The 19,788-nt window shown below is 43.4% G+C and overlaps 1 protein-coding gene across 3 annotated transcripts in view; it reads right to left on the bottom strand.

The window, feature by feature from the left end:
• The window catches only part of OXR1 (oxidation resistance 1), a 388,393-nt gene that overhangs the window by 59,772 nt on the left and 308,833 nt on the right, over window positions 1-19,788 (bottom strand). For all 3 annotated transcript variants that reach the window (XM_018570890.1, XM_018570898.1, XM_018570903.1), the window contains 3 exons: window positions 16,335-16,417; window positions 4,262-4,369; window positions 1,917-2,030 (listed from right to left, as the gene is read on the bottom strand). In XM_018570890.1, coding sequence (XP_018426392.1) covers window positions 1,917-2,030; window positions 4,262-4,369; window positions 16,335-16,417 — 305 coding nt within the window. The remainder of the gene's footprint in view (window positions 1-1,916; window positions 2,031-4,261; window positions 4,370-16,334; window positions 16,418-19,788) is intronic.

Raw genomic sequence — 19,788 nt, 5'->3', positions numbered from 1 at the left:
GACTATGATTAGTATTATACAGTGTACAGAGACTATGATTAGTATTATACATTGTACAGGGACTATGATTAGTATTATACAGTGTACAGAGACTATGATTAGTATTATACAGTGTACAGGGACTATGATTAGTATTATACATTGTACAGGGACTATGATTAGTGTTATACATTGTACAGAGACAAAAATACATTTTTATAGCCACCAAAGGCTAGTATCATTTTACTGTTGCCAGAGGCAGGAAATATACACAGCAGTAAAGGAATGAAAGGAAAAGTCAAGTATTGCATTTTTCTAGTGAGCACATATTTTAATATAATATTGCAGAGTTTACCTAAACTCATTTTTCATGACTAACCTTTTTAGTTGCTTGCACGTTCATATTTTTGTTGCTGTATTAAAACTAAAATGCTGAAGATTAACCAGGAGAAGGAAATCTGTCTTTGACCTCTGACCTAGCCTCTTTCAACCTCCCAGCTTAAAGAGACCCTGTCACCAACTTAAAAATTGCAGGTAAAAGTACAGAAAAACCAAGCACAAAAGTGCGCCCTTGCAGCGTTTCTCCTTTCCATAATATTTTATTAACTTGCAATGAGCCTATTAATTTGCTAGAAAATTTGAAGACTAGAAACAAGCAGCGCACAGCTCACCCGTCATGCATCTTTGTAATCCACATTTGGTGCACGGATGACCCTCTTCTGGAGCGATGAGCTCAAAAACTGTAGAACACAATGATCTTCCAAGGAAATTCAAACTTTATTCCACATGCTTTTATACAAAAAACAACTGCTGACCAAAAATGAACCGCTTTGAGCCCATCACTCTAGAAAATGTGTCTACTGTAGGAAGAGTCAATTCCCTAGCACAGTCCCCTCCCACCTGTGATGTCATAGCTCTCACCTCTTCTGGGAGTGTAATTACTCACTATGCTGACCAGCTCCTCCACCCCTCTCCTCACCTCCATGCATCACCTTTAATGCAGCAGCCGGAGGAGCGAAAAGAAATACACTTAAGTGACAGTTTCGAGTCTGCTGGAACTGTTGACTTTACATCCAAGATGGCGGAGCCCAGCAGAAGTCTCAGCCTTTTGGATGTCCTCACAAGGGAGGCTTTTACAGATAAAAAGCAGGCATAAAATACATTAAATGCAAACTGTTGGTAGAAAAATGGTTTGGAGACTCTTGAAAACTGTTGAGATAACATATCAGCAACTCAAGGAGTGTGTTGTGTACATTGAGTCAGTTGACTCACAGACTTGCATTGTGAAAAGCAACAGTAAAGCGCAACCATTGTGTAGCACTAAAAAGGAGGTGGAGACTGCATGCTCATTCATACCAGATTTAGGGTCTGTAATGGCAGCCTTGCCTACCACCGTCCCAATGGACAAACAAACAAAAAAATGTAGCATGCAGTACTTTTTTCAATGTGTATTGCAACACAAGCCACTACATCGTAAAATTGCTGGGGTGAATAGAAAGGGTGAATAGAAATAACATATCAATAAAGTTCTAACAAAAAAAAAAGTAAACAATGCGATTGGCACATCAGCACTGTCCCTCCCAGTGCATACCGTGTGTTCAGTGTGGCTGATGTGAACAGGTTCTAAAGAGCAAATATGGCTTCCCCCATGTACATATAAAATTACAAATTATACAGAAAAAAAACAAAACAACATACTGAAAAGATTTGCAGGAAGCTGATCCCTTTCAATGTATAGCTACAAAAAAAGCTAAAAATACACCATCCCTTTAAGCCTCACACCGAGATTGTGATTACAGTAATGGTTAATAACATCACATATGCACACAGGTGCTATAAAACATGAACCCAAACTGAGCAAGCTTGCATAGTCACTGTTCCTACATGAAAGGAAAAAAATACTTGAAGTATAGATTATGTAAATACACCATACTTACAATCGTTTTCTCAAATTCCACTTCTGATGAGGTTGGAGATAGAGGACTTATGGGACTGAGAGACGGAGAGCTCTCCACACTGGAAAGGAAGTCTGGGTCAGGGACGTACAACAGCTTAAAATAAGAACAAAAATCAATAAATGGTTTTACTTACTGAAACCTAAAACATTCCAAAAGGCACAAGAAGGACTCCGACCTTACACTAGAGAAAATAATGAGCAACACTACCTATGCTTCAAATGTTTTATTTCAACACTACAAATTCCCCCATTACTGAAGCACATCACGCTTGGTAGAAGAGCCATTGTGGCTTCATGCAACAGAAACCTCTCAATTCATTGTAAAGGTTAGGAGCAGTCTAATTGGGTTTTCACATAGTTGGATCTAGTGGTGGGGAACTTGTGTAATGCCCCATCCATGAGCAATAGTAGAAGAGGGTCTGGGTGTAGCAGATATGGTACAATCCAGATAGTTTGAAGGATTTGTTGTAAATAGCTGAAGTTATTTACAATACAATTGCTCAGCTTCAAATAGGACAGCAGGTAGTGAGAAGATAACAAATGTCTAATTCAGCGGTTTTCAGACAATCATCTCATTCCTATGGTGGCAGTCAGATACCTGCCAGCTGCACAGCTACACATTCTCCAAGCGGAGATGGGAGTGTGGTGTTGGGAGTCCGGGCCTTAGCTGGTAGGTCTTGGTTGGAGCCTAGGTTATCAGCTACCCACAAAACGGGGTTCTCCCCGATATAGGTGTCACCCTGCTTGGGAAACCTACATGTAGTTGAGCCAGAATGAGAGCCAAACATTTTGGGGAATGTGTTTTATTGATTTCACAAATGGTAAAAAGGATAACAAAAAGGCAGCTTCTAGAGAGGCAGAGCAAGCTGTCAATCAGCCAGCGGGGTGGACCTCTATAGTATTGTCAGGATCCATTAGGGATGGGGCGTGGCTTTACAGCGAGCAATAGCCCGCTATATAGTGAATTTTGGATCATCTCATTTATCGTGTATAATCTAAGCTCCTGCTATTTATTCACAGCCTATTGACAGCACAGCAGTAACATTAGCCTGGCAAAAATAGGAAGCAGCCTACAGCTTCTACTGCTGGATTCAATGCTGTAGACATGAACACAAAAAAAAGATATGCAAACACACTGGGGGGAATTTATTATCGCATGTGTGAGTGTTTTCTGTCTTATCCAGCCGCATTGTAAATATTTAGCGCTATTTGCGTAAGATTTATTGTTCCATGTTAAGCTCACTTAATAAATGACATCATACTTTAATCCGTCGCATTTCAGACAAAATGGGAGAAAGCACCCCCCTGACATGATGGCAGATAGCAAATAAGCCAATGCTTCCCTTGCTATCTGCTGTCTTTTTTAGTATTCTGACACGGTTGATGTCAGAATAAAAAAAACAAAAAACAATAGCATAGGAATGAATAGCTAGGTTGCTATTGGCTATTTCAATTTGCAATAGCCAATAGCAAGCTGGCTATTGCACCTGCCCTCTGCTGCTGTCAATCACCAGAGGTGGACCTGATGGAGAACTTCAGGTCCTCCTCTGCTGAATGACAGCAGCAGTGGGCGGGTGCAATAGCCAGTCTGCTATTGGCTATTGCAAACTGAAATAGCCAATAGCAATCTTGCTATTCATTCCTATGCTGGTTTTTTCTTTTTCTCTGACTGACAGTGGCTGACGGCCCCCGATGTCAGGAGAAAAAAACCCAGACAGCAGTGAAAGGTTTACTCTGCTAGATAAAGCAGATTAAACATTTCTGGGAGAAAAATGTTTCTTAAATCAATACACTACATCACATCAATAATAAAATTAAGAGACAAAAAAGTAAAAATTACATTCTCTCCCACATAGACCTTAATTTGTGCTTCAATTAGAAGTGTTCAGCGGGACTTCTTGCGTTGGGAGTGTTTAAGAGGGATTCTGCGCCTGTCTCATTAAAGCGCTAACTGATTAATTTGCAAAACATCAGAAAACAGCCACAAAGACTCGCAAAGACAAAACAAGAGCAAGCTAGGATAAAAACTGGCGCACAGGATGACAGTAGCAGCTACGGCGGTTTTGCGCTGGAACAAGGACAGAAAACACTCGCTGATGCGATAATAAATGCCCCCACCGTATATCTCCTTTACAAAGCAGAGGCATCACTGGGAGTTAAATGTGCCACTTGATGAGCTCTGTGCTCCAAATATAGAAAATATATAATGTTGGGGGGTTTTAAGTAATTTTCAGGCCTAAAATGTGGAATATAGTATGGGTACAAAAAATTAAAAAAAATGCCTCAGTCATGAAGGGGTTAAAAAAAATTATACATAGAACATACCTGTCCGGGGACAACAGCTCTGGAGAAAAGCTTGTTTAGCTGAACCAGCTCATTTGGTGTTGTGTCAAACTTCAGAGCAATGCTGTTCAACGAATCCCTGGATTCCACCTGTAGGATAGAAGAGATTATTCCATTTAAACAATTCTGCAAATCAGTTGCCAAAATGAAGACCTATGCAAGGCAAAGCGACAGGTTCCCATAACCACCATGCAGTACTCATTGTCCGAGTGGCCTGGGGTCAGACCCTAGCACTGCTATGTGGTGGTAAGTTAATTAGCCCATGGAAGGGCTGACACAGACATTAAAGAGGAGCCTAACTTCACGGCCCCAGAGTTAATTTTGCTTTTAACCTCCCCTTACCTTGCCTGCTGGGTTGGGCTTAAATAGAATACTCACCCACCCAGTAGATCCAGCGTTGGCCTGATGTGAACTGGCGATCCCTCAATGTTATTCTACATTTTGGGTCTTCCTGGTTCACGCAGCCTGCCCCAAATGACATGCCGCCAGGTCTACCCTGATGCATCCTGGGATATCTGACGTGGATATCCAGGAAGCTGCTACTGCGGGGTAAAAGTAATTTTCGCCTAGGCATGAATGCAGCGTATCTTTCCCATATAAAATGTTTTTATTATTTTCATCACAAAAAACAATCAACAGTACATAACATCACAGTATGCGGTGCGCAGACCGTAGTATTGACAGTAGGGCGAGCAGTAATATTAAATACAAGTCGTATTTCCTATAGGAGGTGGTTACAGGTGTCGGGTCTATCTCCCTGACAGGGTGGTGAATGTGGTTAGACAGCAATCCATGGGAAAAAGCATAACATACGTATATAATATTGTAACAGCATTTGTATTTATGACATATTTGCCAGTTGGGATCACGTAAGAGAGGAGTGATTAGTAAGTTATTCTACCCTAAGGAATGTAGGGTAGGAGATAACCAGGATGCACCTCAAGTACCCTTAGGAGTTCCAAAGCTGTGGAATATCAGAGGATGAAGGTAACTAGGCTGTTTCGAGTTTAGTCTGTAACCGTCCTGTTAGAGTATCAGACCACAGCACCACTGAACACAGACAGGACAACATAAAGTGGGGGGGACACACAGATAGAGAGGGGGTCATCAGGCGATAAGAGGGGTCAGGTCTTAGAGAGGAGGGAGAAGAGAGAGAGAAGGAGGGTCGGGCAGTACATTGGCGCTAGTGAACAGTGTACGAGGCAGGTGTGGCAGATTAGTTTAAATAACACATAGGCGGCGAGAGGTGCCTGGTGCCAGGTATTTGTCTATCCACGGGGACCAGGTATTCTCAAATTTGATCATCTTATCACTAAGTTGCGCAGGTCGCTTTTGAATGCAGTGTTTCTAAAGATCCTTGAGTAGTCCCGTTCTATATACAGTGTATTAGATGTGAGGACCCTGAGAGACATACCATCGCTGCAGCGGAACTGGGAAAAGCTTCAGGGGCCGAAGTAGCAGCCAGCCAGGCTCCATGGTTTGGGTGAGTGTAACTTTTTTATATTTTTAACACCTGGACAAAAACAAGCAGTTATCCCTTGCAATGCGGGGAAAGCCCCACTGCAAGGGTTATGAACAAAATGCCCAGAGTTCTACTTTAAGCCTTTAGGTGACCATGGGAGCACAGGGATGGTATTTTTCCATGCAGGAAGGGAGAACGGGTGAAGCTACTGTATGAATTGATCTTATCAATTTGGCCTGAAAAGCATGAAATCCATTTTTGGTTTTAAAGAAAATAACCCAAGACTAATCTATATCCACACCATGACCTGAAAGTCAGATGATTATGTCATTACAGCAAATAAAAAGCACTGGGCCGATTCTATCCTTCTCTGGTTAATCGGTAGAGATGAATAGAATGTTTTGGACCAAAGCCCAACACACCTGACCGTGAGAAACACCAACACAGTTCTCCTGGGATCCGCTGATCTACACACATAACTTGACTGTTGTTGAAATGCTTTAGGAGGATAACTAAATGTCATAGAAAATCTATTTTGCACCCTTACTTAGCTTGAATTACTTGGAGCCTGACTGTACAGTCAGGAGTCAGAGCTCACACGCCATCTCTCAGCTCCAGAAAGCGCATAGCAATATAGAACAGAGCCCTGTAGTTAAAGATGTAAATGGGGCAAATGTAAATCTTACATACTTAGAAAGCACAGTTATAAATCAATAAAGTGAAAATAAACATCTACATTGAAGAACTCGGGCGAAATGTCTAAAGTCCATCACACTGTTCAAATAAATGTCACAGGCTCTGCTTGTATTACCCACCCACCACTAACAGACATGTGCGACTCCTGGCATTGGCTCATATTTATGAGCTTATCTTATTAATAATTATATATTAAACAAAATGCATACACCTGTCAGTCTCGGCTCTGCCTGACAGAAAAAGGACGAGTACACGCTTCCTCGGGAGGGATGGGTGGGCGAAGCAACACTGGGGAACGCACAGTGTCGCTGAAGCTAACCGCCAAATAGACAGGAGATGATTTATAAAATGTTCACATAGCTCTTTACTTTGAGATTTCCAGCGCTGTTTGGTCACGAGATGGAGCCAAGGTGAATAAGAATTTCCTATGCTCCTCGGCTCCATCTAGTGGCTAGACAGCGCAGTGACTGTCATTAGAACATTGAAGAGCTATGCGAAAAGTTTATTGGACAGCTCCAGAAAGAGTGAGGGTAAATGGGAGTGCGGAGACATATGGAGCTTTGAGGTATGGAAAGATATAGGTTCACATGTTATAATGCTGTAAAAAAAAACTATTTTTTTTTCAAAAGTCAAATTACCTCTTTAAAGAAAGAGTGTGAACATTCTTGCATGAGTCTGTTACTGGTTTAAAGGATCTGCTGACCCAAAACCTGTTAAAAATATGCAGGCTAGTTTGCTTTTCAAAAATGTTAGTGTCCTAGTTGCCATTCTGATCCATTGGCTTCAAAATAGACAAAGACAAGTCACTGACATAACAAAGTATGCAGTTTAGGTGTACTAACCTCATGTACTGTAAAATGTTCCAGGTCAGTGACAAATTATTTAAAGCAGTATTAAATTCTGGCCGTTTTTCACCTCAATGCATTCTGTGCATTAGGGTAAAAACTGCCCAGTACCTTTTTCTCTCCCCCGTCCCCCCACGTACCTGTAATGCAATCCTCCGTTCCCTGAACTTCCTGGTCATGGGGGGAGGATACAGAGGTCAGAGGCACCATAGGTTCCTTCTGCTCAATCAAACTGCTGAGTGGAGAGGAGGGGCATGGCCTGCCGCAGGGATGTGTGCGTCTATGGAGGCACACCGCTACTGCGTGCACGGCCGGGAATGAGCACGCACAGGTGATTCCACAGCAGGTGCTTAGCTGATGGACGCACCGTTGCAGGGGGCGGGAGGCGGAGTGATGAGGGAATCTGCTAGAAAACGACGAAATGAAGACTTTTAAAGAACAAAAACAGCTTACAAAAAAGGTGGGACTCCTAGTTGTAAATATATAAGAAAAACTAAACTTTAATATCACTTTAAGCCAGATAGCTAGGCAACTGGGGCTACTGTGCATTGTGTTGCCAAATCAGGTCCGGTCTGTTGTGCGTTGGCACTCCGTTCAAATTTAATGGACTGTCTTAGGGCAATGCTATAATTAACCTGCATGCAGTAACATTGCAAGCAGCCTTAGAAACTGACTAAAACCTGACGAGAGCCTCTGATGGGATCTCTAAAGCGGAAGTACACCACCAAAACGAAAAAGAAAAAAAAATTGGGCCCCCAGGAGCTTTTAGCAATAATGTTTAAGTATGCACAGCAAACACTTGACAGACTTGCCTACCAAAGCAATCCCCCCCCAGCTCTGCAACGTCAGCGCTCCTCTCTGCCACTGGCGTTTCCATTTCCACCTGGTCTTCTTCAGGGTTTGGAGTCTTCAGCCGCTTGATTGGACGGGTCCTGATAACGTAACTCCTGCATATGCATGACTCGGTCTACACAAACTGCTAATGGACAGGAAGAAGCACCTATGACAGAAGAGACAACACAGTCTCTTCGGTCATAAAAAGCCTGCCCGTCAACACTTTTAACAAATCTTACTTCCCCCTTCACAGTAAATGCATTCAATATGACTGGCACCATAATGTACAAATGCACAGGGTGCGTTTCTGCAACACATACGTCACGCTGGCCTTAATGCTCATAGTCTGGACACAGGAGTACTTTAAAAAGGTAAGCTGGACAGCCATTATGACTTAAGGACTGTTTACTGGACTGCAATGGCAGTACGTTGATTGATGTGCTTTCCGGAGTTCTTTAATATGCAAGGACAGACATTTGCAGCACAAGACCAAAAACATCCATCAGGAAATACACCGACATATGCAGCGCAAGGCTTTTTGTTATACCAACAATACAAACCTAACAGGATACACCCAAGCAGTAAAACATGAAAGGAGAGGAGGAAGATTTCAGAACTGACCGGTACAGCAGAAACGGTCCTTGGGAGTAGGTTGATATCAGAGACGGCATTCACAGACGGAAAGCATTCTGATTATCACGGGGGTAATGGTTATTTATGCCGAGGTTCTGCTTCTAATCACCAATCGACTGGAAATGTCTAGACCCTAGAAGGGCAATGAGGAATAGAAGGGGTCACCATGCTTGGACCTTCATCGATTACCTGCTTGACTTTAACCGCATGTTACACCCCCTTCCTGTTCAGGCCTAACTTTAACCGCATGTTACACCCCCTTCCTGTCCGGGCCTGACTTTAACCGCATGTTACACCCCCTTCCTGTCCGGGCCTGACTTTAACCGCATGTTACACCCCCTTCCTGTCCGGGCCTGACTTTAACCGCATGTTACACCCCCTTCCTGTCCGGGCCCATTTTTTTTTTGTACAGTATTATTGCAGATTTTCGCTTTCCTCCCAAGATGAAAAGTGAGAGAAAATCTTTCTAACGAAGGCCGGTGTTAGCGGTTAAGACCCAACAGGGGTTCTAACTTTTCCTAACACTAATTTAAAAAAAAAAAATTTGGCCGGGCATATATTTTAACCATTTCTCTACTGCTCTACATTCATGAACAGCAAAGTGTTGGATGCTAATTTCTGTTGCGCCGTTTTGAAAACATCACAACAGAAATGGGCAGCCGTTAATGCTGGTGAACCGAGCCATCCTTGGACGGCTCAGTAGAATGACGCCGTGTACAGAGCTGATCTAAGTGGCTCTGTACCCCCTGACCGCTGTGATTGGTCATTGAGAAACCAATCACAGCACAGTGTAGGTTTTACATCTTGAGCCCTCCCTTTCCTCTTACAACAAATGAAGAAGAAACAGGAATTAATGAATAAGCTGAACATTTTGCTTAACTCTTTCAACTCCCCTCCTACACTGCCGATCTCCAACCTGCCTCTGTATGATCTGTATATTAAACATTTCAGTATAGAGTTGCATGGCCAGGCAGGTAATTATCAGTCAAACTATCACAGCCCTGGAAAAAACAAAACATTTATCATCTTTGCCTGGTCTGTCTCTTATTTCCTGTCCTTATTTCCTGAAACCGTTGTCACAAGGACAAGAGATGAGGGGAAATGTCTTCAGCTAAGCCCAGGATCCAGCTGCTCATAGACCATCATTGGGCTTCCGATTAGATCCACCTGAAAAACGGACGATCACACCACCCTAAAATGTTTCAAGTATAGCCAAAAGTGTTTTTTTTTTTTTTGGTTTTAGTCATTAGGGAACTACAGTGCGCCGAAATTACACTTTTAAAACAGAAAATAAAAACGTCAGGCCGGAACCTCATTTTTTTTTTTCTCTAACATTTTAATTTTTTTTGCCTTACTGTCAGGGGCTCTGGGGAAATATTAGGGACCTATTATAGAAAAAATAATTGAGGACAAAAAGAGTCCTCAATCTCTTTTTCTGCAGCCCGTTATAAATGAACAGGATCCTCTATACTGAGTGTTACCAGTTCATTCATAACATGTGGAGATAGTATGTTTACTATGTCTACAATCATGAATGAACAGGAAGTTACGTAGAACACTTCCTATTCATTCATAATTACTCCTCCCCCGCACTGCCATCCCCAGCCTCCTGTGACAGCTGTCTCAGCCCCCACGCCACTCTCCTGATCTGTCACAGCCAAGCGGGGCAGAAGGAGAGACGCCGGCCGCTCACAACGCTCTCCTCCCCTGCACTGCTCAGCCTCCTGACAGTTTTTCTCCTCCCTGCTGGATGCTGCGCTGTGTCGGAGGGGACACGCAGCAGTGCCCAGAGGGGAGGAGAGAAAAACCAGGGATTTTCTGCCATTTTCTTCCGAAAGATGGCACTTTTTCGGGATTTTGCCAAAAGTGCAATTTTTGGCCGATATGTTTCAGCGGCCGAAATTTTGGTGCATGCCTAGTTAAAACCCATCAAAATATTTTTTGCTTAAAACATTTAGCATTTCTGCTTTATTTCCATTTCACTGACAAAAGGTCAGCAGGACAAATAGGATGGGGGTATATCTCTCCAGCAGGATACAGACCGCAAGAGGCAGAGGGCCTAGCCCTTCCCTACACTATCCAAAACAAACAAGTTTTGCTTTTATTTACACTTTAATGTAAATTCTTCTGGGAGAAAGTCAGAATTCTGTCACAGGTAGGACCACCAAGGGGCAGTATGAGAAGATTCTTACCCTGCCTCCTGACACCCGCTTCCTATACCAGGATTGGTATTCCATATTGTACCCACTCTATGCAGTGGCAGCACATTGTAAATACAATTCCAGTGCTTAGCCCTAAATAATACTAAATGTTGCAACCTTCTATGCTATGCATGTTATCATGCTGAATCTGATTCTTAAAAATGCAACCTGTCCTACGTTTCTTCAGCATACAACTATTCAGTGCATTGGTGTGACCTGAAACAACAGGACATAAGGCAAAATGACCATGTCTATTCAATGCATTTGGACTGCGCTGCCCAGTGGGGCAAAACTGAGATTGTGGGAACAAGCCCTTAATTAACTGGGAATCAAACACATGATCGAAAGTGGTTGACTGATACCAAATTAAATCAATCAAGTTTGATCGACTACCTGAATTCGATTGATCGATCTGGGCTGCAAATTGAGAACTTTAATAAAAGCTATTTGAGAAAAAAAAAGAAGGATTGGTACCAGAAAAACAACAGCAATTTCGTTGAAAATAATCTGATATTGCTGCGGGTTTGATCGAGGCAATTTCGATACCATCTCATTTCCAAGTTTGATTGCTCAGGATTTTGATTCCAGCTCTACCAAAAATGGATTAAAAAAAATGTATTCAAATCGTTTGTGTTTCTTTTTTTTTTTTTTAGCTCGCCAATGCCAGCTAAATGCAATGGACACGGTGGGAATGCAGCCTTATTGACCATACAAAGCACAATAATTGTGTGCAAACTGCCATAAACTATAGCAGGGTCAGTGACCTTTTCAACATTAAGTGGATATTTACAAATATTAGACAACTTGCGTGTCAGTAACATTTCAGATCTCAGATTAGCCCCAATTCCTCTACCTTCAGACCTCAGATCAGCCCCATTTCCTGCACCTTCAGATCAGTCCCAATTCTGGCGCCTTCCGATTTCAGATCAGCTCTAATTCCTGCACCTGCAGACCTTGGATCAGTCCCAATTCCTGCATCTTCAGACCACAGATCAGCCCCAAGCACTGTTAATTCAGACCTGAGATCACCTCTAATTCCTGCACCTTCGATCAGCCCCAATTCCTGCACCTTCAGATCACATTTTATCCACAATTCTTGCACGTTCAGTCCTTAGATCAGACCCAATTCATCCACTTTTATACCTCAGATCAGACCTCAATCCTGAACCATAAAAAACACAGGACCTTTAAAAGTATAGCTTTGGGCACATGCTATAACTGGAAGGAGGGTCACCCCCTGAACATCAGGGAGATGGGTTGGCCGTAGGTGCAGAAGGGTAGGACAGGTTTGTAATTGACATCTTAATGAGCTGTCAATTAAAGCCTTTCACAGCAGTGCTTCTGTTTTCCGCTTTCCTCTCAGCCATGCTTGTTGACCCCAGATGTATATCAACCAGATTTCAGACCAATGAAAGATAAAATTCTAGGGATGCACAGACACTTTTCGAGTACCAGTGCAGATACTTGGCATTTTCATGAGAACTACCGGGGTTGCAGCGGTTGCAGCTGGGACCTGGCTCTGGCGCTCCACCACTACTGTCCTGAAATCATTAGTCTGTATTGTTTTAGAAAAACTGTCACATGACAATAAACAAAAATGTATCAGTACTCGTACTTGTAGGTACTTGACAAGTACCAGAACTTGTACTCACAAAACTGGTATCTGTGCATCCCTTTATTTATCTTTATAAAAACAAAATCGTACATTAAAAACAGAGATGTACAAATCCCATGAGCTCCGTGTGCTCCTTACAAATGACCGCTGCCTCCTAACTTTTGATTTTTTTTCTAGTGTAGTCTTGGAGCTCAAAAGTATCGGTACATGTACTCGTACTTGTACCAAGTACTGTACTTGGTATCTGTGCAACCCTAATAAATTCTAACTAGTTAGTATGAGTTACTGAACACTCCTTTTACTATATAAATCCATTATCATTCAGAAAATGATAGGCCCACCCGAAAAATATATTTCCGCTATAGATCAAGTCTAGTGGGCTAAATCACCTCTTGGGAACTCCAGCAAATACCCCAATTATTCTTTAAGCTCTGGTCCTGCTGAACTTGGAGGCTCATTCATTCAGCTGGCTGGGGCGTTCCCACTTCTGCCATTGCAGTCGCAAGAACACTAAAAAAAAAAGTTTAAAAAGAGTGGGGATGGACCAACTCATTAAAACCAGAGCATGTTACTGAAGGGAAGCGATCTCACCACCAGATCCCTGGAGGTACATGTTTTATTTCCCAGGATCTACCAAACCCTGAAGTATCAGAATGACCCTCTGGACAATGATAAAGAAAGAAAGGTGTTATGTGTACACGTGTATTGAGCAATACAGGACAAAGTTCCCAGCAATATAAAAAATTTAAAAAAAGCATACGTCAGAAATGAAGAATAAAATAAGGAACACAGTCAACGATCACTTACATAAATCAACAGCTGATTAGCCCTCCACAGACATAAGAGAGATATGACAGAGCAAAACATTAACCGACCAGAAATACAGAACACACAAATAGTGGCTGCCTACAAGGCTTACTCAACAGAGAATGTGGAGTTAAAGGAGAACTATGGGGTCAGGGCTTTTCATCATAGTTCTCCTTAGGGTCACGGGACAACACAAAACTAGCGTCCTCCCGTGACCCAAAGCTCAGTATACGGCGAGCTACAGATCGCCGTATACTGAGACACCGCTGCCGGAACGGATCCCGACATTGCTGTCGAGATCCACCCAGCTGTGGGATTGACAGCTGGCTCTGCCTATCTAGAGGCAGAGCCAGCTGTGCCCGCCTCCTCCCCAGTCAGTTCCACCAGTTAGCGCTGGAGGATCGGAGCGGGGGGGTGGGGGGATCCCTGCAGGGAGCCGTGAGTGACAGTCACGGCTCTCTGCAGGGATAGATTGAGCGACGGTATGTGGTCACTCACTTCCCGATCTACTGAGCCGACGTGTGACAGTTTCATTGTCACAGGTCGGCTCAGATTATGAGGCCGAGTGAAAATCTCTCCTTTAATTCCTTTACTCTGTGCACTATAATAACAGCAATATCGGATTGGTTGCTGGAGCATTCTGAACATTTAACACTACAGCTGCGCTTTGCTTATAAACGAGCCAGTCATTATGTGAAAATGTGTGTCAAACCTTAATATTTCATTGGCAGTTACATCAGCTGACATGGGTACTTAACTTGTTTGCTGCTTTGCCTTCTTAAGCTTAAGCTTTGCTTTCTTCTCAATTCCGCATCTCTGAAGATCTTTGCCCCATGTTTCTGAAAGAGAAGGGTGGCTCTCTTCTCTTTCAGGTTCCTATGGAGCCACCCTTGTGAGCACACTCCCATGAGCCTACATTAGCAAACTGCTCCGCTATGCATGGAGAGCCTGAGAGGACTAGATGGGGTGCGCATGCAAGGTGACACCATGAATCGTGAAACATGTAGTCTCGTGGATGAAGATCAGTGGACACCATATGAAGTTATGGATGCGTGCTCTCCGACTGAAAGTTCAGAAAAGCGACACAAAAGGAACCTGGAGGCTGGGCCTATTAAGTGCACAATTTGTAAGTGTTCAGCACTATTCCTAAATTGAATATTTATTGATCTCTGCTCAGAATATGACGCTTTGGTACTGCTTTAATCAAACTTGTTCATTTAGAGTGGGGGTTTCAAAACTATGGCTTGGAGGCCACATCTGTCCTTGTACAGTACAAGGTTTTAGCTGGCCCAGGATGTGCTGGTCTGTGTATTGTAATATGGAGACTGTACATCCACTGCCAGCCAGCTGGGCCCCTCCCCCAATCTCCAGCGTACATCCCCTACCTACACTGAGGTTAGCTGCTAGGACCGCTGGCATTCTAGCAACCAAATACATGATTGCCCAGCCCACAGCATTTACAAGAGGACCAGACTTGCTCCACCTCCTGCTCTGCCAAGGGGGGGAGGACACTCTGATAGGCACTCCTGGGTACAAGGGGGTGTGCTCCTGGGCAATCCTGGATGTAGGGAGGTATGCTGCTTGGCAATCCTGGATGTAGGGGGGTACTGCTGGGCAATCCTGGATGCAAAGAGAAGGGGGTGCTGCTGGGCACTCATGGGTGTAAGGCGGAAACCTGGATGGGCACTCCTAGATGGAAGCATAAAATGGATGGGCACTCCTGGATGTAAGAAGGAACTTGGATGGGCACTCCTGGATGTAAGAAGGAACTTGGATGGGCACTCTTGGATGTAAGAAGGAACTTGGATGGGCACTCCTGGATGTAAGAAGGAACCTGGATGGGCATTCATGGGTGTAAGGTGGAACCTGGATGGGCACTCCTAGATGGAAGCATAAAATGGATGGGCACTCCTGGATGTAAGAAGGAACTTGGATGGGCACTCCTGGATATAAGAAGGGACTTGCATGGGCACTCCTGGATATAAGAAGGGACTTGCATGGGCACTCCTGGATGTAAGAAGGGACTTGGATGGGCACTCCTGGATGTAAGAAGGGACTTGGATGGGCACTCCTGGATGTAAGAAGGGACTTGGATGGGCACTCCTGGAAGGACTATTACATTCATTTAAATGGTATTCGTTCATTTCGAAAAAAATCAATATTTTTATGAGACCCTGCAAATATTTTAAAACATGTAATGGGGCGCTCATGCTGAAAAGTTTGGGGACCCCTGATTTAAAGCAAATTACAAAAACTAAGAACCAATGAGCACTGCACGTTCCCCAAACTGGCCACAGTGAAACCCAATTGACTACCATTGGGCTACAGCACTTTGCACATCATCCGTGCTCTTTGAACTGTTTTAATGCAAATCCTGGAACAACGATACAGAAGTAGGGGAGCAGCTAACAAGGAGAGATGATAAACAGACACATACAGACATAAAACACCTGGACTAACACAAATCAATCCCATTCCACGTTCAGGCATCACTCACAGAAATTGATGAAATGAAAGCTGTGTGATTTGAAATTCGGTTGCCCCTAGTAACAAAGACGCGGACTGCAACAAGGGTTTTGAGGGTCATTTCAAGTACATAGCAATCACAAATGCTCCATTTTCACCGGCTAACCGAGAGACACAACTATCATCTCTAAGCTTTTAAATCAATGACAATAAGCAGAGGCAGCGTGCAAGGTTATTCGGTGAGGCAAGGTCAAGGTGGATTTCCTCAATTTGCCCCGTAGCCTGCATTAGACATACACAGCCAATGATGGATACGTACCCGGGGGCACATTACAAATACAGAGATCTGAGCTGGTTTGAGTAGAACGGAACGTTAGATAAACACAAGTACCGTAATAGCCAAGAGAATTCACATTGTCATTCAGCAGATTTCTGACAAGAGGAGGAGGAAGAGGAAGGGGGGGGGGGTGTTTAAAGTATAATGAACAAGGCTTACCGTGTACTCCATGGTCCCCTTTGGCTTCTGGAAGGACATCCGTCGCCCATCTTTCTTCTCGAGGGTCTTTTTCTGCCCGGTATCTGAAGGGTAATGAGGATAGGTACGCATTAGATTCATGTTCCTCCTTCAGGATTGTCACAGGCTGTTGGGTAGCACACGGTTGCTGCAAGACATTCTATTTCACCAGTTACAAGGCTCTCTCTGGAACCGGAGGAGAAATCAGTCTAACTGAAACCCAGCTGCCTGCGTTTTTTTTTTTTTTTTCCTTTGCTCCTCTTTAACCAATATAAACTACTGTGACAAGTGTGATACATTAGCCTGGGCTGAGCTTCCTATTATCTGGAATAAAGGAGAGCCCTAACGATTAGGAGGCGCTTATGCATCTTCTATCAAACGTGCATTTAAAAACACGCTTAATAGACATACTTTATAATTGATTGAAACCAAAGAGACCACAGTATTACAGGGACCGTCTGCGGCATGAGGACAGAATTGCAAATCAAGTCAGCAGTCAGCTTATTGATATCCGGGCTGAAAACTTTTCCGTAGTTGCTAATGGCCGTCGAGCAAAGTGCAACTTAGGGCACACTTGGCGCATAAAACCCTCCCGCCTCCCATCAGAGTTTCTCATTAGGGACTGCTAATATGCTATTTACCATCTCCTAACCAGACACCACAAAAATGTAATGTCTACAAGGAAACCTGCACTCAAATATGTAGGTCTGCCTAAGCTGACCCCCTCCTGAAAATGCTAGCTGTCTGGCTGTCTCAGACTACCATATTTTAAGTCATTCAAGCAGTCAGTGATGGAAAATATGTTGTAAACACTGTGGTATTGACCATTATCAATGCATATATAAAAATGATAAAAGAATACAAGATACGAAGAGGGGAATTTATCAAAACTGGGAGCAGAAAAAAAAATCTGGAGCAGTTGCCCATGGCAACCAGTCAGCTTCTCTCTTCAGTTCGTTTAGTTAAGATTTGAAAATGAATGAGATGAGCTGATTGGATGCTGTGCGCATCTGCTCCAGATTTTGATAAATTCCCCTCACTGTGTATTATTAAAATGATTATACAAAAATAAGATAAGCTTTGGTATTAAACTCTGCAAAAAAATGTGTGGGGGCTTTTATGGTGCTAGCTTCACTTGTTGGTAGGCAACCTGGCTCCCTAACTAATCAGGAAGCTGGGTAACACGTCATGTCTCACGTCCCGGTTTTCTGATTGGTCGGGAAGCCACGCAGCCTAGAAACAAGTGAAGTCGGCTTCCTAGCCAATCAGGAAGCCGGTAGGCGTGTCATGACGTGCCGCCTAGCTTCCCGATTGGCTAGAAAGCTGGCTTCACTTACTGTTAGTTCACACCAGAAACTGCATCACAACTGCGTGCAGTTGCATTGCAATCCGTTTTGATGCGTTTGTGATGCATTTTTTCCCCCCTGCATGTCCCTGGATGATGCCACAATCAATTCTGTTTTTTTTTAATGAATTCATTTGCGTTTTGATGCGTTTGCACTGCGTTTTGATGCGTTTAGTGCAGTTAGATGCAGGTAAAATAGGACAAGCAGTACTTTTTCTATCTGCAGTTGAACCGACTGCAATGGTGTGAATTAGGCACCAGAAAACCCATAGGAAAGCATTGTGATGTATTTTGACTGCAGCAGTCAAAATAAACTGGCTGCATCACAAGTGCATATGGTGTGAACTGGCCCTAAGGCAGCCTGGATTCCTGACCAATCGGGAAGTCAGACGGCACCTCATGATTCACCACCCGGCTTCCTGATTGGTCAGGAAGCCAGGCAGCCTCTAAAGCCAGGCCTCTTTGGCTAGAACACTGGCTTCAAAGGCAATGGGGAAGCGGGGCGACGGGTCATCGTGATCCACCGCACGACTTCCTGATAATCGGGGCACAAGGCTCTGGTACTCAGTATCGGTGAGTACCGGAAACACGGTATCAGTGCATCCCTGATTAAAATATCAATAGGACATCCATAAAATAATGTGTGCATGAAAGCATTGTCAGATCCAATCATTATAATAGAAGCATGTCGAAGAATTTGCGAGTATCACATATAAATGACGGTCCTTGACTTCTCTTTTTCAGTCTTTTTCCTTCTTGTGGCCCACAGTGGCTAGGGAATGGTTCTACGCATTTTGCCATTAGGATTCTTCCGGAACCTGAATTGGGTCTGAATTAGGCAAGCCATGACAAAGGATCTTACAGCAGCCTTCCAAAACCAAAAGAAGAGATCTAAAAGAGTAGTCTCTAGCACCTTAAAAAGCCCCCACAAATAAAAAAAGTTTTGTAGAGTAGAGTTTTGAAATATATGTGGTGTGGCGCAAGAATTTGTCCCTCTGTAATACCCAATAGTTGTTGTATTAGCAATATATGAGGGAGAGAGGCTGCAGGGACTGGCCTGGCAGCCAGGAAGGACCAAGGTTCGGGTGAGTATATCCTCATTTTACACGCTAAGACTAAAACATGCACTCAACCATTTAGGTATGGCTACCTCTGCACTGCGCCGGAGTTCTTCTTTAATTCTGTGTTATTTTGGTACAAAGCAATGATCGACCTAACCTCACCTACATACTTTATTTTCATATAGTGATGCTGGAGACTCTGTGGGTAAATATTTGCATGTTCATCATGAAAATATTTACAAAAAGGGAAACCAGACATGGGCAGATCATCCCCCTCCAGATCCTGCATTCCCAGCACAGCCCCAGCATATCCTGACACCAGCTGAAGCTGCATTACTGGTAAATGAATTGCTTCATTCAGTGGAGAATGACACAGCTTGAGGCTTAGTGGCAAGTGGGGAAGCTTAGAACACACAATCCAATCCTTGTTTCTCTAAATCATCCAACTGCTGAAAACTGGTTCATAAAATACATTCATATATCATGTAGTATCATGGGACGAGCTGCAATACCAGATTCCGCCAGCTGGTGGTACTAATAAGCAGTTCTTCAGGTCAGCCAATAATCCAGCAAATGATGAAGGATCAGAACGTACAACGACTTCGTGCCACTTTTTGGGTCACTTAGTTTTAGATGAAGCTTAAAAAATTCTGTCTTTCTTTGAGAGTTTCTGTCCCCTTCCAAAGCCTAGCACACATCAGATTTGAACAGAAATCTCCCTGAGAGGAACTGCAATAAGAGCACCTTGGCTGGAGGTGTACTTTAACTACAAATCCAATTTGAAAGCTTTTAAAGCAAGTGCTTTAAGTAGATCGTACTTTCAGGAAAAAAGGATATGAAAAGATTTTGCATGGGGACAATATAGCCCCAGAGAAAGGTTCTGTGTCTGGACCCCTGCCAATCAGCTATGTAAAACGGACTGCTGTGGATGCAAGTATAGATGGTCATCTTGCCTTGGCTTACAAGGCCAACACAGAGTGCCTTAAAAAAAAAAATCATGGGTTTCCAGCAGGCATTGGATCTACTTTCT

Source organism: Nanorana parkeri, unplaced genomic scaffold (assembly GCF_000935625.1).
Source record: "Nanorana parkeri isolate BGI_ZX_2015 unplaced genomic scaffold, ASM93562v1 scaffold39, whole genome shotgun sequence".
NCBI lineage: Eukaryota > Metazoa > Chordata > Amphibia > Anura > Dicroglossidae > Nanorana > Nanorana parkeri.
The sequence above is the reverse complement of the archived record's forward strand: the minus strand, read 5'-3'. Positions and strand labels throughout refer to the sequence as shown.